This window comes from Lissotriton vulgaris, chromosome 1_1, assembly GCF_964263255.1.
Source record: "Lissotriton vulgaris chromosome 1_1, aLisVul1.2, whole genome shotgun sequence".
Lineage (NCBI taxonomy): Eukaryota > Metazoa > Chordata > Amphibia > Caudata > Salamandridae > Lissotriton > Lissotriton vulgaris.
The window spans coordinates 2,080,395,716-2,080,416,117 of record NC_141685.1 but is presented as its reverse complement, the minus strand read 5'-3'; the positions used below and the strand labels follow the sequence as shown (position 1 = coordinate 2,080,416,117).

Below are 20,402 nucleotides of genomic sequence, written 5' to 3'. Positions count from 1 at the left end.
GCCGGGCCCCAGGGAAAGCAGAGTCGCAGACTAGTCTTTCCCCGGGGTCTTTCGCGCAGGGGATAGGCCAGGTAGGGGAAGGGGAGGAGTTAGGGGGTGGGTACTTAAGCGCGGGGGAGGAAGGGATCTTCCTCTTTCTGCGCCTGGCACCATCGGGAGGGAGCTCGAAAGGAGTTTAGTTAGTACTTAGCTTGAGGCCTAGTTCTAATTTTGGGGAAGTTTTGCTCGGAGCTGTTCCACTGCAGCTGGGGTTGTTAGACTTTTCCCTTGTTTTGTTCTCTTGCTTGGGTAGGATGTCTGGTGTGTCTGCGGAACAGGTCCGTGAGGCCTTGTTGCTGCTTGCTAGGGCCGGCCGCGACGATCTTATTAGGCCCGGGGTCATGGATCAAGCCTGGGTGGGGGCCACCAGGGGCACGCGGGCTGCCTCGGCCGGGGTTCAGGCGGCGGTATTCGCCTGCTTGGAGGACGAGCAGGACCAGGAGGGGGGGCCTGTGGTTCGGAGGGGGGGGGGGGGGTGTTCCCAAGGATACGGCGCGGGCGGGAAGCGCAGGACAACCTCCGCGCGGCCCTTCCCCCCGCTGGAATTTTTGCCTGGGGCCTCGGGTGCGGCCGTGTCGGCCGCGCCCCCCGCGTTTCCGCTCCGCGGGCCTCTGTCGGTGCCGGCCGGCGCCGTGCAGGGGGAGGGGCAGGCAGGCGCCCCGGCCGGGCCTGCCGTGGTCCTGGTGGGGTCGCCGGGGGGCGTTAGGGTCTCTGGGCCTTTGATCCGCCTGGAGGATGGCGCTGTTCAAGGGGATGGTTCTGGGCTTGTACTTCGGGAGTCGGGCGAGGTGTTGGTGGAGGCCCCTATTGACTTGTCCAGGGGTTCTAGGGCGGGCACCCCGGCCGTTGTGAGGCCGTTGGCGCCTGGGTTTCCGGTGGGCCGGAGCGCTTCGCCCGCTCTGGTCCCCATTAGCGGCCCGTGTTGGGTGCAGGGTTTTCAGCAGGTGGGTTTCTTCCCCCGGGGGGGGTGATTTCTTTGGCTATGGCCCGCCCCCCCCCCCCCACCGATTTGGGGTTTTGTTTCCTGGGAAGAGCGGTCGCGTGGGGAGCGGATTCTGGAGCAGATTCAGGAGGTCAGATGGGCTGAGGAGTCGAGGGCCAGAGTGGGTGCAGTTTGGGGCCCAGAGATTGAGGGTCCTCCCACCCCCACCTCTGAGGAGGAGAGGGAGGCGGAGAGGCAGGAGGAGGAGGCAAAGAAAGCCAGGTTGCAGAAGTCAGGGCCGGCCGCCCTCCTTACTAGGGGCGCGGCCGGAGCAGGGACGGCCTGCACGGCTTTGAGGCCCGATGGTACCGGCCCTGCCAGGTTCGAGCGACCTGGGGGCGGGAAGGGTTCCAAGTCGGCGGTTGTCGGCAGAGCCAAGGGGGGCCTAGCGGGGTGCACCACGGCTCCGAGACGCAGGCCGGAAGAAGTAGGGCAGTCCGCGGCGGCTGTCCCTCCTCCGCGGGATCGGGCGACTTCGGCACGTGGCGCCACCGGAATGCGTGGCCGCGGATGTGTGCAGAAGGGTGTGAAGCGTGCTGTGAAAGATGTGACCTGCGATGGAGTGGATCTGGAACCGGTGCTTGAGCTGGATTACAGCGATGAGAGTGAAGAGTTGGAAGAGGGGGAGGTGCGGGATGACTTGGAAGGCGTAGGCCGCGCAGCGGGAGACAACGACCTTGGTGTGTTGCAGGTCGAGCACGGGACGAGGAAGAAGACGGGATCCATGGTGGTCCGTGGAAAGGAGTCAAGAGGAAGGCCCCGGGAGCGGACGGAGGCACTGACAGGTGAGGGTGCCTGGTGGGCGGCTTGGGATGACGCTCCTCGGGGTGGGGATGGCCGTAAACGCACCTGCCGGTCTGTGGGTGTGGGGGATGGGTCTGTGAGGGAGGGGGGGCGCCGTCAGGCGGTCCACTTGAGGATGGTAAGAAGGTGGATGGTAAGTCGGTGACTTTGGGGGTGCAAACGGACAAAGGTGATGGCAAGGAAGACAAGGGGGTGAAGGTCCCTAAGAAAATGCCTTACATGGGGTTGGCGATGCCTTTGGGGTCGCACTTGTCGGAGAAAATGAGGGACAAGATATGGAAACACGAATTTGTGGATGTTTTTAAGTTGCTGCATCGGGAAGTGCAGGCTAAGGAGGGCTCAAAGGAGGAGGAGTGGGAGTTGACGAGGCGGCCTAGGGTGCCTATAACTATGGAGAACTGGACGTCAGCCTTTTTGATTTATGCCAGCGTGTATTGCCAGAAGTATCTGGACCGGGCGATTGCGCTGTTCAAGTATATGGATATCATTCGCAAGGCCCAGATGCAGTTTGGTGGGTTCGCATGGTTGAGCTACGACGAGGAGTTTCGGGCCGGGTTTGCGCTGATCCGGAGAAGAGTTGGGGTGAGGTGGACCAGGAGCTTTGGATGCAGTGGATGGCGTCTTTACACTCGTCGGCCTCTACACACACGGCCAGTGGTTTACCGGTGTTATATCGGTCTGTTCCGACGCGTCCCGCCCAGGGCGGGGCGGGGGGCGGAACTGTGCCCAACACCATTGTGTCCGGTCAGCCGTCCAAACCCGGAGGGCCCACTACGGGGGCGTGTTGGAGCTACAATCGGGGTTTCTGCTCTCGGTACCCTTGTAAGTTCAAGCACGAGTGTTCGAAGTGCGGCGGGAAACACCCCCTTACGCAGTGCCTCTCACTCGCCACCCCCTCCGAGCAGTGGCGGAACGCGAGGGGTCGGGGCCAGCCTGGCCCAAAGGGCGCCTACTCCGGTTAGGGTGGAGGCGATGGCCCCGTGGCTCGCGCGCTATCCTGATCGCGAGGCCGCGGCGCGGCTCTTCTGGGGTTTCACAGAGGGCTTTAGGGTAGGCTACCAGCGTCCCAGGGAGCGTCGTTGGGCTGAGAATTTGAGATCGGCGAAGGAGTTGCCGGGAGTGGTGGCTGCGAAGTTGGACAAGGAGGTGGCGGAAGGGAGAGTGGCAGGCCCGTTTGCTGACTGGCCTGTGCCGGATCTGATCATTTCTCCGTTGGGGGTGGTGCCCAAGAAAGAGGAGGGGGAGTTCAGGATGATTCACCACTTGTCGTGGCCGGAGGGGAGGTCGGTGAATGACTTCATTGCAGAGGAGGACTCGAGGGTGCTGTATGCGTCGGTGGACGATGCGGTCCGGATGGTGCGGTTGTGTGGTCCCGGTACGGAGTTGGCGAAGTGTGACATGAAGTCGGCTTTCCGGCTCCTGCCTATTCACCCGGCTGATTTTGCGCTTTTGGGCCTGCAGTTCGGGGGAGCCATCTACGTGGACAAGGTCCTGCCCATGGGGTGTGCCATCTCGTGTGCGTTGTTTGAGCTTTTTAGCACTTTTCTGCAGTGGGTCATGGTGCGGGTGAGTGGGTGCCGTGAGGTCACTCATTACTTGGACGACTTCCTCTTCCTGGGCAGGTCGGGGTCGGGGGATTGCGGCAGGGCCCTGTCGCATTTCCAGGCCTTGGCGGTGCAGTTTGGGGTGCCTTTGGCGCCCGAGAAGACGGCTGGTCCCAGCTGTTGCCTCACGTTTTTGGGGATCGAACTGGACTCGGTGGAATGGTTGGCGCGCCTGCCGGCAGCTAAGGTGAAGGAGATTCTTGCGTGTCTGGAGTGGGCTGTGGGGGAACGGCGGATCCCTTTGCGGGCGGTTCAGAAGCTTCTGGGTTTCCTTAACTTTGCGTGCAGGGTGGTGCGGGCAGGGAGGACGTTCCGCAGACGGCTCGGCATGGCCATGTCGGGGGCAGTGCTTCGGCACCACAGAGTGAGAATTTCCCTGGGGGTGAGGACGGATTTGAGGACCTGGATTACGTTCCTGCAGGATTTCAACGGGGTGCCTTTGGATTTTGATGAGGAGAGGGCGGTCTGGCAATGCCAAATTTTCTCTGACGCGGCTGGGTCAGCGGGGTTTGGTGTTTTCTGGGATGGTCGGTGGTGTGCGGAGAGCTGGCCGGCCTCCTGGATCAAGCAAGGCAGAAGCATTGCCTTTTTGGAGTTCTTCCCATTGCTGGTGGCACTGGTGGTGTGGGGGGAGGACTTTCGGAACAGGACTGTGCTCTTTCACGTTGACAACATGACGGTGGTGGACCTTGTTAATAACCAAAGGGCGAGGGACCTGCGAGTGCTGAGGCTGTTGCGCAGATTCATGTTGGCGTGCCTGCAGATGAATGTGGTGTTTCGGGCCAAGCATGTCCCTGGGGCGAATAATGACATTGCGGATGCTTGGTCTCGTTCGCAGTGGCAGCGGTTCCGACACCTGGCGCCGGGAGCGGACGCCTGCAAGACCGAGCTGCCGGCCGGCATCTGGGCCTTGGGGGAGTGAGGATGATTGGTCTGGTGGAGGGTTCGTTGGCTCCGTCCTCGAGGAGGACTTATCTTCTGGCATGGTCTGAATTTAGTACTTTTATGGGCTGGACGGTGGTTGGTGTCGTGAGTGGGGAGTCGGCTGTGCTGGAGGGTTTGAGGGGCTACGTGCTGGCCTGTATGGACAGGGGTCTGACGGCTGCTACGATCTCTGGGAAATTGGCTGGTATTTCATTTTACTGTGTTCTGTTTTTGGGTTTTGACCCCACCAAGGATGTGGTGCTGGCTCGCATGTTGCGGGGGTGGGGTCGGGGGAAGGGGGCAGGGGGGGGGTCGACTGCGGGAGGCAGTGACGTTTGATCTGTTGGTTCGGCTGGTTGGGGTGTTGCCGGTTTGCCTTTATGACCAGTTTGAAGTGAGCCTGTTTCGTTTGTGCATGATATGGATGTTCTTTGGGGCGTTTCGGGTGTCGGAGCTGTTGGGCACGAGACGGGGGCGGGCAGGTTGTTTGAGGATGTACGTGTGGATGCGGGGCGTCTGGGGATATGGCTGGGTCGATCGAAGACGGATCAGGTGGGCAGGGGCAAATGGGTGTGGTTGAATGAGTCTGGCGGGGCGGTTTGCCCGGTTCTGGAGTGGAGGTCTTTCTGTGGGTCGACTGGGACCCGGGGTGGCGAGATTTTCTGCCATGCATCTGGTGCGAGAGTGTCGGCTGGCCAGCTGTTGGCGGTGTTGCGTATGGCTTTGGGTCGTTTGGGGATTGATGGCATTGGTTACGGTACCCATTCCTTTCGCATTGGGGCTGCGACTGCGGCGGCTCGCCTGGGTTGGTCCTGGGACAGGATTAAGAAGGTTGGGCGTTGGAAGTCGCGCTGTCGCGAGAGGTATGTGAGGAAGTAGTGGGGTCCCAGGCAGGTTTGTTGGTGTTGCACTGTTTTGTTTGCCTGTTCTAACATCTTTTTCTTCGTAGGTTGCGTGGGTGGCCCAGGCGGTAGGACGGTGACTTGGATCGTTGGGCACTCATTCGTGCACTGGGCTTCCAAATATGCTGACCAGAAGGTTTACGGCCGTAACCTGGGACTGAAAGGACAATTGCACAAGGTGAAATGGTGGGGAAAGAGCGGAATGCGATGGGGGGCACTACTGCCCTTGCTCGCGAAGATGGTCCCACAGAGGGGATGCCCGGATTTGTTAATCATTCATTTGGGAGAGAACGACCTGGTGCAACTGTCTGGATTGGCATTGTTACAACTTATGCAAAGGGACTTGGAAGTGTTGGAATCAAGGATGGCGGGGGCCTGCATTGCCTGGACGGAGCTGGTCCCCAGGAAAGTATGGAGGGGAGCTATGAGACATGGGGCCATTGAGAAGGCTCGGAGGAAGCTTAATCGGGCAATGAGACTGTATTGTGCGGACAGGGACGTTAAGGTCATTTCGCATTCCTGGGATTCGACTGGAGGAGCCTTTAGCTTTTAGGGAGGACGGTGTGCACCTGTCTCGGCTGGGCAATGCGTGGTACATCATGGAGTTGCGGGATGTGGTGAGCAAGTTGTGGAACGAGTCTATATGGTGTCGGCGGGAGTGACTGTGCAGTGACGGACGGACGGCCCTGTGGGGGGGGGGGTGGGGCAGTGGACCGCCCTACAGGGGGTCCACTGGGTGGCAGGATTCGAAGGGACAGGGGGTCAAGAGCGGGCATACCCATCCCTTGGGGGGGGAGTTGGCACAGGACGGACCGAAGTTTGACTGGAAGTTTGCAATGACTGGGGGCTGGAAGACGGTGATTGACGGCCAAGAGAAGGGTGTTTGGAGCCGCTAGGGCTTAGTGATGATGTGGGTGAATGAAACTAATGGGGGGGGGGGGGGGGAAGTGTGAGTGGGGGTTTGCTGTTACTGTTATTGTTGATTTATTGTTATGTACAGATTCGCAGTTCTGGTCTAATAAAATGGCCTTTTACGCTGACACTGCGTGGTCTGTTTATTGCGCGATGCCTGGTCCCGGGGAAAGCAGAGTCGCAGACTAGTCTTTCCCCGGGGTCTTTCGCGCAGGGGATAGGCCAGGTAGGGGAAGGGGAGGAGTTAGGGGGTGGGTACTTAAGCGCAGAGGAGGAAGGGATCTTCCTCTTTTCTGCGCCTGGCACCATCGGGAGGGAGCTCGAAAGGCCGCCCACCCACCCGGCAGTTGGAGGTGGTTTCTGGGTTGGTCGATAGCGTTGCCAGTTTAGGCCAGAGCTGCTGTAGGCAGGATTCGAAGGGACAGGGGGTCAAGAGCGGGCATACCCATCCCTTGGGGGGGGAGTTGGCACAGGACGGACCGAAGTTTGACTGGAAGTTTGCAATGACTGGGGGCTGGAAGACGGTGATTGACGGCCAAGAGAAGGGTGTTTAGAGCCGCTAGGGCTTAGTGATGACGTGGGTGAATGAAACGAATGGGGTAGGGGGAAGTGTGAGTGGGGGTTTGCTGTTATTGTTATTGTTGATTTATTGTTATGTACAGATTCGCAGTTCTGGTCTAATAAAATGGCCTTTTACGCTGACACTGCGTGGTCTGTTTATTGCGCGATTCCTGCATTTAGCATTGCTCCTTTCCTTGGGGCTCATGGTGAGCTTTTAATGGACATTTATTTTTAAGAGGCATACATCTGTGGACTAAAAGGGACTACACGTCCCAGAAAACCTACATGCACGCTCATCCAGCGCAGCTGCATATCAGCGCATGATGTGGTCGCATGAGAGGGGTGCGGCCCGTATTGCTTCGACCGCGCCTCTGAAGAAGTTGTGTAACGAAACGCGTCAGGCTTTGGTCGTGTGCTTTGAAAAATACTGTGGAAAGCTGCCTGCATGCCATTAAAGCTTGTAAAGGGGATGAGCTGAAGCGCACTCGAGTGCTGCTTGAAATATGGATACCCCTATGAGCTTCGATCGAAATTTATATATATATATACATATGCTGTATGAAAATATTGATGAGAATGGTTTATGTGCACTCATGTAGTCTAAATCCTTCTGTCAACACAGCCTCAGTTGGACCCTATTTGTGCATATTAGGTACATATGTATGGCCTGATCAATGGCACTTAGGCATTTCATTTAGTTTCCACTCAGGTCTGTAGTTGATCCAACACTGGAAATCCCTTCTAAATTGCTATGATTTTCCCTCTCTGCAGTACTGTTGGTGGCTTTGAAACTAAAGTGCATTTCCTACTGCTCACAACAATCCTCTGCACTCTTCCCTCCCCAGCCAATGGGTGGGCCAATCTAAAAGCTGAAATGTGGATTTTCTGAATTATGAGTCACCACACCCTGGGGAGGTAAAATGTGCACAGGGGTAAACTGAAAAGACTACATGGTTCCAGAAGAATTAAATGCTAGTACTTTGTTCTTGTTCTTCTCCCTACGGTGTATGATGGTTAGGATTTTTTGATGGGGCTACCAGTACAGCGGAGGTGGGCAGCTGCAGAGATCGTCAAGCAATATTTTGCCATCGCACCTTCCTGAGAAAGAGCACAAAAGAACCTGCAGATACTCTAATAACAATTAACTATGAAAAGGGTTTGGAGACTGTTACCTGCACAGTATTACTGTAGAACAGGTTTAGAGGATAACAGCCACCAATTTTTCCATGTAATGCAAGGCTGCTGGTACATCCTCTGCCTTGTTCAAACTGGTTTAAAATATGACACTATCGAAACACGTTGGTCCTTGATCTTTTATGAAGGCTGCTTCAGGCGCCACATTTGACCCCTTAATGAATGTGCAATTTGAATCCATGTGGGAGCGCTGGATAGTCTTAAAATAACATCCTTTAATGTTTCACATTTCCTGATTATTTGAGGTGGACTAAATATCAATGATACATTATTTTGTCTTGTAAGATTGTACGTCCTTACCTAATGCATAACAATCTGTGTTTTGCTTTTATTCCATAGCACTTCTATCCGTTTGGATACTGTACATCCATGTCAGGGATCTGTCTAACCAAGCATCTTCTCTAGGAAGATCATATTTCCTGTGTCACTGGCTGAGACAAGTTTGTAAAGCAGGAGTCATAGTGGGATGTCTCTCATAGAAGTGCAATAGTACTGCACTTTACATATGTTATGTTACAGAATTTATATAGAGGATGGCTGCCCTAACAAAGTGGCGTAACAGCGATGGGCGTGAAACGATTAACTAGCTGCACCTACCAGCCTATCGGAAGGAAAGGAAAGAGGGACGCTAAGTGGACAAAAGCCACATTTTCACAGTTTTACTGAAGTGCAAGTAATTCTGGATGTTTCTGATGGAGAGAGAAAGAAAATTCCAGAGGGAAGGTGCCTTTGTGCAGAAAGAGCAGCCTTCCGGTCTGACTCTCCTAACTTGAGGAACAATGGTCAAATTGAGATTGGCTGGGCGCAAGGGAGGAGAGACATGATAGGAAGATAGGGGTCCCCTGGGAGTGCAGGATCTTGCGGTCAAGACACAGGGTCTTAAAGTGAATATGCTTATTAACAGGGAGCAAGTGTAGTTTACGAAGAAAACCCATTTTTGGGAGGGAGAATAACAGCCTGGCCTCAGCATTTTGGGCCAGCTGGAGTTTTTTTTATAACCATCTTGTTAGTCCCAAATACAAGCTGTTACAATAAACTAGCCAGATAAGATTACTGCTCAGATGATGATATGAAGGGTGCTGGGGTCAAAAAAGACCAACAGTGGGCTTAAAGCATCTCAAAAGCTCAAAACAGGTGCCCGCTACTGATTTGTCTTAGACCTCAAAAGTCAAGATGCTCTCCATTCAAACTCCTAGGTTTTTGATGGAGGTCTTTGGTATGGGGAGACCCGAGAGAGTAGGGGCACCAATGATCACCACAAGAGTGGGTATCTCTTCATAGTAAAATAATTTCTATTTTGCTCACATTCAGGCAGAGAGAATTGGCAATTAACCACTCTGCAACAGCAAGAAGTCTCTTTTGGAGGTTGGCCAAGTCTATTGTTGGATTGTTTGTGAAAAGCTGGGTGTTGTCCGTGTATGATATCAGTGTGAGCCGTAAGGATTTAATGGCCTGTTCAAACGGTCGAATGTAATGATTATACAAGGTGGGGCTCAGAGAAGAGCCCTGAGGCAACATGCATGCAGGACTTCCTGACAGGCCCTCTATTTATTGATCCCTTCGGACGGAGTCACGCACGCATCCATTCCAGATTAACTTTTTTTTGCTATATACATTTTTTGATGCAGGACAACAAAGGCAATAATTCACTTGCTGATATTTTAATCAGATTCTAACCAGACTGTCACAATAGCTGATCTTAGATTTGTATCTTCAAGATGAACTTGGTTTGGAATTACACAGGGTTAACTAAAGTCTCTTGTGTATCCTACCCAGAGTCCCACCATGCCCACCTGCTATTTATTTTATTTATTTAAATAGTTTTATATAGCGCGGCCAAGACCACAGGGGGTATCAAAGCGTTTCACAGAAAGGTAGTTATATAGTTACAAGGGTGCAAGAAAAATAAACCACAATAGAACAGGAAGGACCAAAAAAGGACAAAATCGGTCACAAGAGTAGAACATTTCAAAAACGGGGAAGAGTAAGAGAGCAAACTCTAGTGTGAGACTGAAGGACTGACAAAAGAATCCTTTCAGCGTAACCCTTTGACTTTCTTAATAAGGGAGCAAGAGTTAATATCACAGCTGAACAGGAGAGGACAGAACTAAATAACAATAACAATCATTATAGTGCACTTGAGACAAGGATAATGAAGCGCCTTCTCAGGTGGACTGTGGTACTAACCCAGAAGTTTTTTCATCAGAATCAGTTTGACGTCCCTTTTGAAGGAAGCTGTAGAATGATTCAGTCTTAATTCCGGGGGCAAGGAGTTCCAAATTCTAGGTGCAATACCAGAGAATAATTGATTGTATGTCTTCATTTTATGGAATTTCTGTGGTTTAAGTAGTAAGGTGCTGGAGACTCTAGAGGATCTAGAGCCTCCTGAGAGCTCTTTGGGCAAGATATAGTGGGGTGTTGAAGTGTAGAGCTTTGAGAGTCATGCAGGCAATTTTTAGATGCATCCTTGCTTCATACGAGAGCCAATTAAGCGCTTTTAGCTCAGGCGAGATGTGATGATAACGTTTGGAGCCTGTGATGAGTCTTGCAGCGGAACTGAGAGAGGCCTTGAGTGGAGCCATCTAGCTCTCGGACGTCCACAGAGGGTTGCACTGCCATAATCCAGCTTAGAGATCACTAAAGCTTGCACCACAGTTTTGAGTTCGTTGTGTGGAAGGAACAGTTTTATTTTTCTCAGGATGCTTAATGGAAGTTTCCTCCTTTGGTGATAGGACTGTTGTGAGTATGGATGATCCGATCTCCTTGAAGAGGTTCGGAGGTACGGGGTCATTGGAATGGTTGGAAGGTTTTAGAGTTTTTCAAATGGTGCTCTCATCAATGGTTTGGAATAAACTCCAAGAGGCATTGTTTTTGGGAGGGAGAACTAGACGTTGTGGGGGCACAACCGGCCCAAGGGAAACAAAGGTGGCAGGTAGATTCTCACTGGCTGCCCATAGATCCTGTTCAATCTTTGTTGTTTTATCACGGAATAAGGAAAGCAAACTCCCCCCAGTATGGCTGCTGACCTGGTCCTGCAGAGGGTGGAATAGGTGGGTTGTTAAATTGATGAGTTCAAACAACGTTTTTGGATGATTTCTTGCTTGGTCTAGTTGCTCTCTGAAGAAGAAAGCTTTAGAGCTTCTGATGCGTTTGTTATATACGTTTGAGAGATCTCAGCTGCGTAAGATGGTACACAGAGGACGAGGATCTCCATATACGTTCTGCTAGTCTTAGATTTCTTCTCTCAGTATTTAGGTTCCCATTGTACCAAGATTTGGAGATTTTGGAAGGTATTCTTTTCAGTTGTAGTGGTAGCATAGCGTTTAGTATGTTGGACATCAAGTGACTGTAGTGATCTGGAAGGTCATCAACAGCCATAATGTCCGGGGAGGAGGCAAGATGCTACCTGTGCGGGAGGAAATATAGGTTAATATTTCTCAGATGTCTTTGCCAGATTCTAGGATTCTTCATCTGAGATTTAATGGCTCTCACCGGTTCTGAGACAAGGAAGGAGATGCAGTGGTGGTCAGACCAGTCAAATGGGAGAATAGATTCAAGTTGAGTGGAGTTGCTCTTGCCAATAACCACATCTAAGGTAGCTCCCTTGTTGTGTGTAGGACTGTCACATATTTGAGTAAGGTTGAGGGTGATATGAAGGATTTAAGGCTATTGACTGACGAGTTATTCAGGTCATTCCAATGCAGGGTTAAGTCCTCCAGGAAGGTCTGGGTGCCTGGACAGTTCACATTAGTTGAAATGTTTTCCATGACCTGTTCTATAAAAGAGGGATTGGCTCTTGGAGGGTGGTCGAGGGCGTGGAATTTGCAAGCCTGCTTGTTGTTGCATGAGACCTCAAAGCACCTGTATTCGCACGAGAATCACAGTGCAGTTGTCTAACTGATAAATTGATACGATGAATGCAAGCCATGCTGCCACCTGGCCCACCCTGTCTATCAAGCCTGATGATGTTATGGTTGGGGGGCACTAAAATATTGATTATCGGTCCAGAAGATTTGTTAAGCTACGTTCCGTCAGCACTAAAATGTCAGTTTCATTTGCAAGGATGAGATCAGCGATGTCCCATGTGCCGTGAGCGCAGGCAGTTTGATGGTTGTTATCACTTCCTCCACCCACAAGGCAGTGTGGCCTGTCTGTCAGCTTTCTTGAGTCCAGGCCATTGGGTCTGCACTCAGCTGTGATCCCAGGAGGAATAATGGATTCTCAAATAAGACAGCAGGCAGAAAGAAACCGCAATCTGATTGGGCTACAAGTCACATCTCGCCTAGACCTCCATGCATATGTCCTAGCTTCATCACTGCTTGCTTACGACATTATTTTCACTGCAGAGGTCAAATGACTACTCAATTGCTTGATGTTCAAGCTACTATACTTCATCAGTTAGATTCTGATAATTCTTTGTTCCCGGGAGCTTCAGATTCTTTGATCAAACAATTTTCCTTGTAAACAGAATGCTACAGTTCTTCTGACGTGGTCACTTCCACAAATTTCATCAGACTCCTCTGTGGCTAAGAAACTAAACACATTACTAGTAGCTAAGAGGATTATTTTCAAGTCTCTCCGTATTGTTTACAAGGCCTTACACACGATGGGTGCTATCTACATACCGAACAAGATTACTATGTATTATCCTGCCCATCTACAGTGTTCGGAAGAAGCCATCCTTCTAACATAACAAATATTCAGACTTTCTCAGGTCAGGGGGCAGAGCATTGTCTATAAAAACAGCTTACCTATTTCTCTGTGAAAGACTGCACACCTCGGTCAGTTTAGAAAGTCGCCTAAAACCTGGCTGTTCACTTTAATTGCTGTTGTAGTGTTAGGCCTCAGCACCAGGAATCCTGTCAGGCAATTGAGCGCATTATTATAATTATTAATACATTAATTTATAACAACAACAACATGGCTCCTCAGTTCAACTGAGTTCTTATGTGCTGAAGGTTTTTGTTACTCTGTTTTCAGTGCCGTATTTTGAAGTGACTGTGGGTCTGATGCTAGGGAATAGCTGCTGCTATGGTGGACTATTGCTGCCAGACCAAAGTTCAAGCTTCCTGTATGTTTTTTTTTTAAATACAATGCAGTTTTAATTGTGTATTGTTGCAATGGTGAATTTATGTTGCAATACCTGAACTTCGTGTTTTTGTTACTGGAGTGTTAGAAGGCTATTAAGAGCCTTTTGGCATTTTTTAAACGTATTCCTGGTACAATTTTAGTTTAATGTCAGCCTTCGATCACAATGTGAATGAACCACTCACCAGGCAGGTGATGCTGGCCAAAGAAGGATAGCTGGGTAGGGAGATGGTGGACTTGAGTTGTCTGAAACACCTTGCCCCGCATATAATATTCCATAAATCCCTTCACTTGCACTCTTCTAACCAGTCCAGCAAGAGCCTATGCTACATGATCTACCTTGCAAGGCTTCCTGCACATTCTGATCAAGTTCACTCTATGTTGAGCATCACCTCAAGGCACATGGACCAACCCTATGTACGACGACCCTCCTCTGTGGCCTTTTAATCTGTGGATGGTTATTGTATTTATCTTCGATTACCGAGTGCCTCTAGTCTAATCGGAGTTTGGTTTCAAATAAACTGCCAGTAATCTCTTCATTAAATTCCTCTAATAAGGACCAGAAAATCTTGTGTTTCCTGACCTCCCTAGTGATGCATATTTGCTGCTCTTGGAAAACAATCTAAAGTTGCTCTGAACATTTGACAATTTGGCACAATTATTCAGTTGTATGTTCAACATTTGAATGCATATAAAAGAATGAACAGTAAGCTTTTGACAATCAAAAGAACTATGTTCTTGTCTTTATTCTTTTCTCCCTCGATTGTTCTGTATTTTGTGCTGAAGTACTACAAGCAAAATCCAGAAACCGTAATAGTGAAAGTGAATTAAGCTGTTACTAAGTCACCAAAGCCTCCCCATTATATATTACACATTTTCCATGAGGTCCAACAAGACTGGAAACCATGGCAAGGACATGATTGACTGTTTTGGGTGAACTGTTCTTATTTGATCTGCAGTACTTCTTTATTATTACTGGGCTTTTCCAATGTAATGGGTGAGCGGGATGGATGGACGTTTTCAAAGTCTGCAAACCTCAATACATTTTGTTTGAAGGGATCATTCTGGTCAAGTGTATGTGTGAAAGAGAGTGACTGCTGGCCACAAGAATTGTGCTAAGATTGAAATGTAAGTCTGAAACAGAAATCTTCAACCTTCAAGGTAATAAAAGTACATGATGGATGACGTTGTGATGACAGTCATTACATCTCATCAACATTGTTAGAGTAACACCCATAGCGCCACTATTAAGGACTTACCTTTGACTCTATGTCTGATAGGATAACAGCTTTGTCATCTACTTGAAGAGTCATATCTTGTGTCCAGACTTTGCCCTTTGCATCAAGCAATTTCAGCTTTCTTATGCCATCATCTACAGTTATCATGCCCTCTTTCCGATCCAACACAAACGTTGTCAAGTGCTATGAAAATAAAATGACATTTTTTTCTTTTAATTTGATTTGCCGTGAGGAAAAATATGTACTTATTTATTTTGCTCATTCACCCCGAACGATAAAATTATAACAATCCATTTTTATTATAGAGATTAAGAGCAAGGGTGGCAAAATAAAAGGCAATATATGGAAAAAAGAAACTGAAGAGCAAAAAATAAGAATAAAGTGAAAGCCCTTTTTATAAAGAAGAGATTATAAATTAGAGAGCGGGGACAAAATATTAATATAAGCATAACACTACATGTCTCATAAACATAACCCCTCTTGAGAACCACTGGCAACTCCAAAATCAGCTTCCATACAAAAGCTCAGTCTATTGCAGAACTGGTAAAGACATTTATCAAAATCACCATTCTTCAGAACAATTCAGAGGTAGCTCTACTGAGATGATTAAAACCTTAAAAAGAAAACTTCACGTTAAGCACAGACACCGGGAGCCTTGATGGAGACATTCCTATCACATTTCATAGCACTGATTACCAGTTCCACCAGTTGTTTTAACAGTGGAGAACTCCAATTTCACGAAAGTCCAACACATCTTTATTTGTAGAAATGGGATGCTACAATTCAAGCGAGTGAAAACAATCTGTAATTATTGCAACAAAGATATACTTTGCATTTTCCAATACATTCAGCAACCTCTTCAGCGTAACCGCTTTAGTTCTTCCATCATATTAGCCAGCTCTCAGTCGATCCCTTATCATAGTACAAACTTTGCATCCAATGAAAAAGGGGACATCTTGGACCTAGAAGGTCTCAGCTTTTAATGAGAAGCAATAATTTCATCTTTCACTAAATAGGTTTAAAAAAAGAACTAAAATCCTATGTGGTTTCTTCCTGTTTAGATTGAGTTTAAATGGATCTCTGGACCCAATGCATTTCACGTTCCAAGTCGACTGAACTAACTTTGCTAAGTGTGTTGCCTTTCAAACATGTAATCATATTTGCCTTGATATAGTTACCCGTTTCTGGTTCATGCCCATTCACAATACCTACACCATTTCTTCTTGCTTGGTTCTCAATAACTTCTAACCCACCAAGTATTACTTCTCCACTAGCCTATAATCTCGAGATGGCTTGCATGTATATATTTGTAGTCTTCTGGAATGCATGCATCTGGTCCTTCACAGCCGTGGTTCTGCAAGGTTATCTCGTTTTTAAAATCGCCTTCTGATTTTGCTGATACCTTAAACTTTACCATTATATCCCTACAGATCGATCTGAACAACTTTTCTACTGAGGCACACTGTGGGGGTCTTGTTTTTGACCTGCTGATGTGATGTCTCAGGAGGCAAAGCCAGAGGCCCACAAGTAACCTTTTGCTGGTTCCCCGTAGTGGCTTAGTATTTTCTTTTATCATTCAACAGCGAGAGTGTAAGGTATAGTCTTTCTTCTGTGTTTCTTTATGTATTTACATTCTAATGCACGCTACATGTTTTAACCAGCTGGCACACTCCATTGTTTCACCAGCTGGTTCCTCGCAGAGGAGTGTATCTTCAAACGTGAAATCCTGCTTTTGATTTCCTTCATTTCTGGAATAATACCCTTCTTTACAGAGAGGTGCCCTTTCAACTTCGAGTATCTCAAACCTATTTGACATGGGAGTTCTCCTACCAAGCCTGTTGATAGTGGACTACCAGCCTGGGAGCTATAGTCCGAAAGAGGAGTGAAATGTAGTTTTGCTTCTTGTTTAGTGTAAGAGTCGGCATGTGTGGAGCAAAGCAGATATTAGTCCAAACTTACAATTCACATCACTAGCCTCTACTCAGTAGGCTGCAAGAATGGCACAGGACATTTATAAATATTTGATGGAAGCTTGGCTATCTAGGCTGCCAGACATCTTTTTATTCTTAAAAATAAACATTTGGGCTGCTGAGGTTATTTACCTATCTTTTTTGGTAGGCATCTGTATTACTATGTTTTACAATAAACCTACTGCGGCCTCTTTTTAAACATTTTCCTAATCTCTTGTCCAATATAGGGTGAACAACCTTGACAGGCTGGTGTTCAGAGCTCTGTGCTCTATTAAATTAGCAACATTCTGAAATAGCATCCAGAAATACCCTCTTTGCGATAGTGCTTACTACATACAGCGTTTTTGTTCCCTGAAAATGATACCTTGTCATATGATTGTATTTCTTGGAAAACTTTAGGCCAATCAACCTTTTTTACATTACCAACCACTGAATCTTTCCTTAAAAAGTACTTTTATTCTGTTGCTGTGTGCCTTTCCGCTCCTCCAGCTGGGTAATCACACCTAACGATCTAGGACCAAGTCTGATGTAATTGAAAGTTTCAGAGGCAGTGGTATCAAAACCCAGACTAATTCCACCGAGAAGCAGCAACAAAATACGATGGATTTAGGCACAGATCTCTGTACTGGGGTGAATGTATGACATTGTTCTGCATTCTGTCCATCAACTGTGTTTTTTGCATTTGTCACCCCGAGTGGGATGGGTATGCTCAGACGTGAGTCCGATGCTCTCCACACCACTGGATTCAAGCAAGCCGGGCTGAAGACGGCTGGAATGCCAGAAACCGGTCCTCGGAAGCTTGTTTCCGGTCCAGGGAAGGGCTGGCTTGGCAATTCGGGCTGGACTGTTCCCATGAGGCACAGGGTCAGACTGATTTGCATATGGCCATGTCTGAACTGGGGTGGTGTGGAGTGCAAATAAACGATGGATTTAGGACCAGATCTCTGTACTAGGGTGAATGTATGACATTGTTCTGCATTAGGTCCATCAACTGTGGTTTTTGCATTGGTCACCCCGAGTGGGATGGGTATGCTCAGACGTGAGTCCCATGCTCTCCACACCACTGGATTCAAGCAAGCTGGGCTGAAGACAGCTGGAATGCCAGAAACCGGTTCTTGGAAGCTTGTTTCCGGTCCAGGGAAGGCATGGCTTATCAGTTCGGGGTGGACTGTTCCCATGAGGCACAGGGTCAGACTGATTTGCATATGGCCATGTCTGAACTGGGGTGGTGTGGAGTGCAAAAAAAAACGATTGATTTAGGCCCAGATCTCTGTACTGGGGTGAATGTATGACATTGTTCTGCATTCTGTCCATCAACTGTGGTTTTTGTATTCCATGTTTACAGCAAAAAGAATTATACCACCAATATGACCGTACCAAGAACTTCAAACTTAAAAGTGCCACTAGGGCTTAGTAAAGATCTCAACATCGGTGCCTTCTTATATACCATAATTGGTTTTGCATGCAAGATTTTATTGATGTCCATAGCTAGCGTGAGGACATCCCAGTGTTTCCTAAGTTATTATACTCTCTTCTGTTGCCTTAACTATATGTTATTTACCTCTCTATATCATGAACTTCAGGTGTGACCTTCAACTTCAGTTCATCTCGTTACCTAATGAGCCCTTCTTTTTGCTCTTCCAATTATTTCCAAATTGTATCCACATCTTCTAAATCCGAGTGCAATGTCTTCAGGTACCTTCTCATACTCACTGGATTCATAACAATTACGCTTAGCAGGTAAGAATTCCCCAAAAGGTACAGTATCAATCTGTCTCTTTAAATGTCCTGACTCAGCACGTAGGATGAAATTTGCATGTTGTGGACTTCCTGTATAGTTCGTTAATTCAAAAAGTAAGTGCATTTTTTACTATACTCCAAGGTGAGAGTGACGTTATATTGATTATTATTCTAGTATGCGTGGAATGCTTTTAGTGTTTCCTAACTTCCCTTCCAAATAATAACGATGTTGTCTATGTACCTGCCCCTGTATGTTAATTTCTCTTCAAATACATCTTTCATTTTCCAGATATGCTCTCTCTCATATTAGCCAGTTAATAGATTTGCATATGAAGGAACACATGGCAGTCCCTTTCATTTGGTGAAAAAGGTCCATTCTATATAGAAAAAAGTTATTAAGAGCTAGCTCCACCAGTTCCAGAATCATAATGGAGTATTGCAAGTGGCGAGCTAATTTTGCATAGAGAAAGTATTTTACTGCTTAAATACATTGCCAGTGTATAAACTATTTGTTAGAACTGGGGGTCTCTAGTTGGCAGAGGTAGGTACCAATGACCAAATAGGGACCCTTGCTTCTAGTCAGGACAAGGAGATAACCCTCTCAGATAACCCCTGCTCGCCCTCAAGGTAGCTTGGCCGGAGCAGTCTAGGCTAACCAGAGGCAATGCGTTAAGTATTTGTACCAACACTCACAGTAACACAGTGAAAACACCACAAACTGATTCCACAACAGTTTAGGAAAATAAAGATATTTATTCTAAACTACACAAGACCAAAAACGTCAAAAATCCAACATACACAGTTCAAGGTTACGGTTTCAAATGAGTTCTTCAGGTTGTAATCAAAGTTCTTTACGTTGGGATCCAATGATCCACAGATGCGTGAAAAGTTCACAGTTGCGTCACGTTTACTCACAGTACCTTTTAGATGCAACAAAGTTCCACAAGTAGGAAGCTGGTGCGGTGGAAACAAGCGGTGCGTTACTCCTGAGACCCTGGGGAGGCGATGCGACAGCCCCGCTGCAGCAGCGGGCGTGCGGCGACGAATCCGGTCTGTAAGGGGAGGAAGGCAGCTTGCGTAGATTCCGGTGCGTAGGTTCCGTGGGAAGTCTGTTCTCGGCAAGGCACGATGCGATGATCTCGTAGGGGCTGCGACGATCTCCGGGGCGACGATGCGCAGACCAGCGGTGACCCTCTCTCTCGCAGCTCCTCGATGTGATGACTTTCTGCGACGATGTTCGCAGCGACGTGATGCGGTCCGCAAGCAAGCGGCGCGGCGATCTCACCCAGACGACAGGTTCTGCGACGACACTCGCAGCGATGTTCGATTCTCCCGCACCGGTCTGGTGCGTCCCGCAAACGAAGGGTGCAACGGCCTCGGCAGCGATGTCAGGTGCTGCGCCGATCTCGACCTTCGTAGCGGCGGGAAACTTCTCGCACTGTCGGGGATGCGCTCCGCAAGCGAGCGATGCAACACTTCTCAAGCTTCACAAGTTTCTCAGCTTAGTCTCAAGCTTCCCAGCTCAGGTTCAACTTCTAGAGGCCCCACAACTGGATCAAGCGCTCTACGAAGGACAGAACTCTCTCAGCAGAGTTCAGGGAGACTGGGGGTGAAGTCCTTTTGTTCCTGGGACTTTGGAAACAGGGAGCCAGCTCTTCTCGGGCCCTTGGAGATTCCTTACAAGACAGGGGACACCGCTCACAGCAAAGTCCTTCCCCTCTCCTTGGCAGCAAAGCAACAGCAGGCCAGTCCAGCAGAGCAACAGCGGGACAATCTTCCTTCTTCCACGTCAGCTTTCTCCTTGGCAGAGGTTCCTTCTTGCTTTCCAGGATGATCTAATCTTCTGTTGTCAGGGGTCCTGTACTTATACCCCTAAGGTCTTTGTTCTCTCTGTGCATGTGGGCCCTGAGCCCGGTCTGAACCAGTTCTGGGTGGATCTTGAGCACTTTGTTTTGCTGGCTGCATCTTTCCTTTCAGAGTGAGGGGCAGAGTCCTCAGCCGCCCAGCAGGAGGTGGAGCCAGCATTGTGGCAGGCAGGCACAGCCCTATTCAGCCCAGGTGCTAACTCCTCCCACCACTCAGGTAGCAATTGCTCCACTCAGCCTAGTGCTGACTCATCCAGCCTCTGGGGGAATTCCCCAGCCCCTGTCACTCACAAACCAGACAGTCAATACACAAACAGTCTCAGGCACACAGAAGGGTCAGACAAGAGAACAGCAACTTTCTAAAAGTGCTGTCCTCAACACAGGATCTAAAAACCACCTTTCCTAAAAGATGCGTTATTAAATTCTGAGTTCAGGGATACTAGATACTTATGTCCTATCTTGTTCCTATGGGAAGAAATGCCGTTAACCACTGTAGCCAGCATCCCCCATGTTAACCTATGGAGCAAGATAGCCTTACAATAGTGAAAAACGATAATGGCTGTAATTCACTACCAGAGC

General features: G+C 48.7%; 1 protein-coding gene across 11 annotated transcripts in view; it reads right to left on the bottom strand.

Annotated features, from left to right (window-relative positions):
- EPS8 (EGFR pathway substrate 8, signaling adaptor) overlaps positions 1-20,402 on the bottom strand; it is a 1,020,454-nt gene that overhangs the window by 411,092 nt on the left and 588,960 nt on the right. For all 11 annotated transcript variants that reach the window (XM_086920872.1, XM_086920932.1, XM_086920898.1 and 8 more), the window contains one exon: positions 14,270-14,431. In XM_086920872.1, coding sequence (XP_086776998.1) covers positions 14,270-14,431 — 162 coding nt within the window. The remainder of the gene's footprint in view (positions 1-14,269; positions 14,432-20,402) is intronic.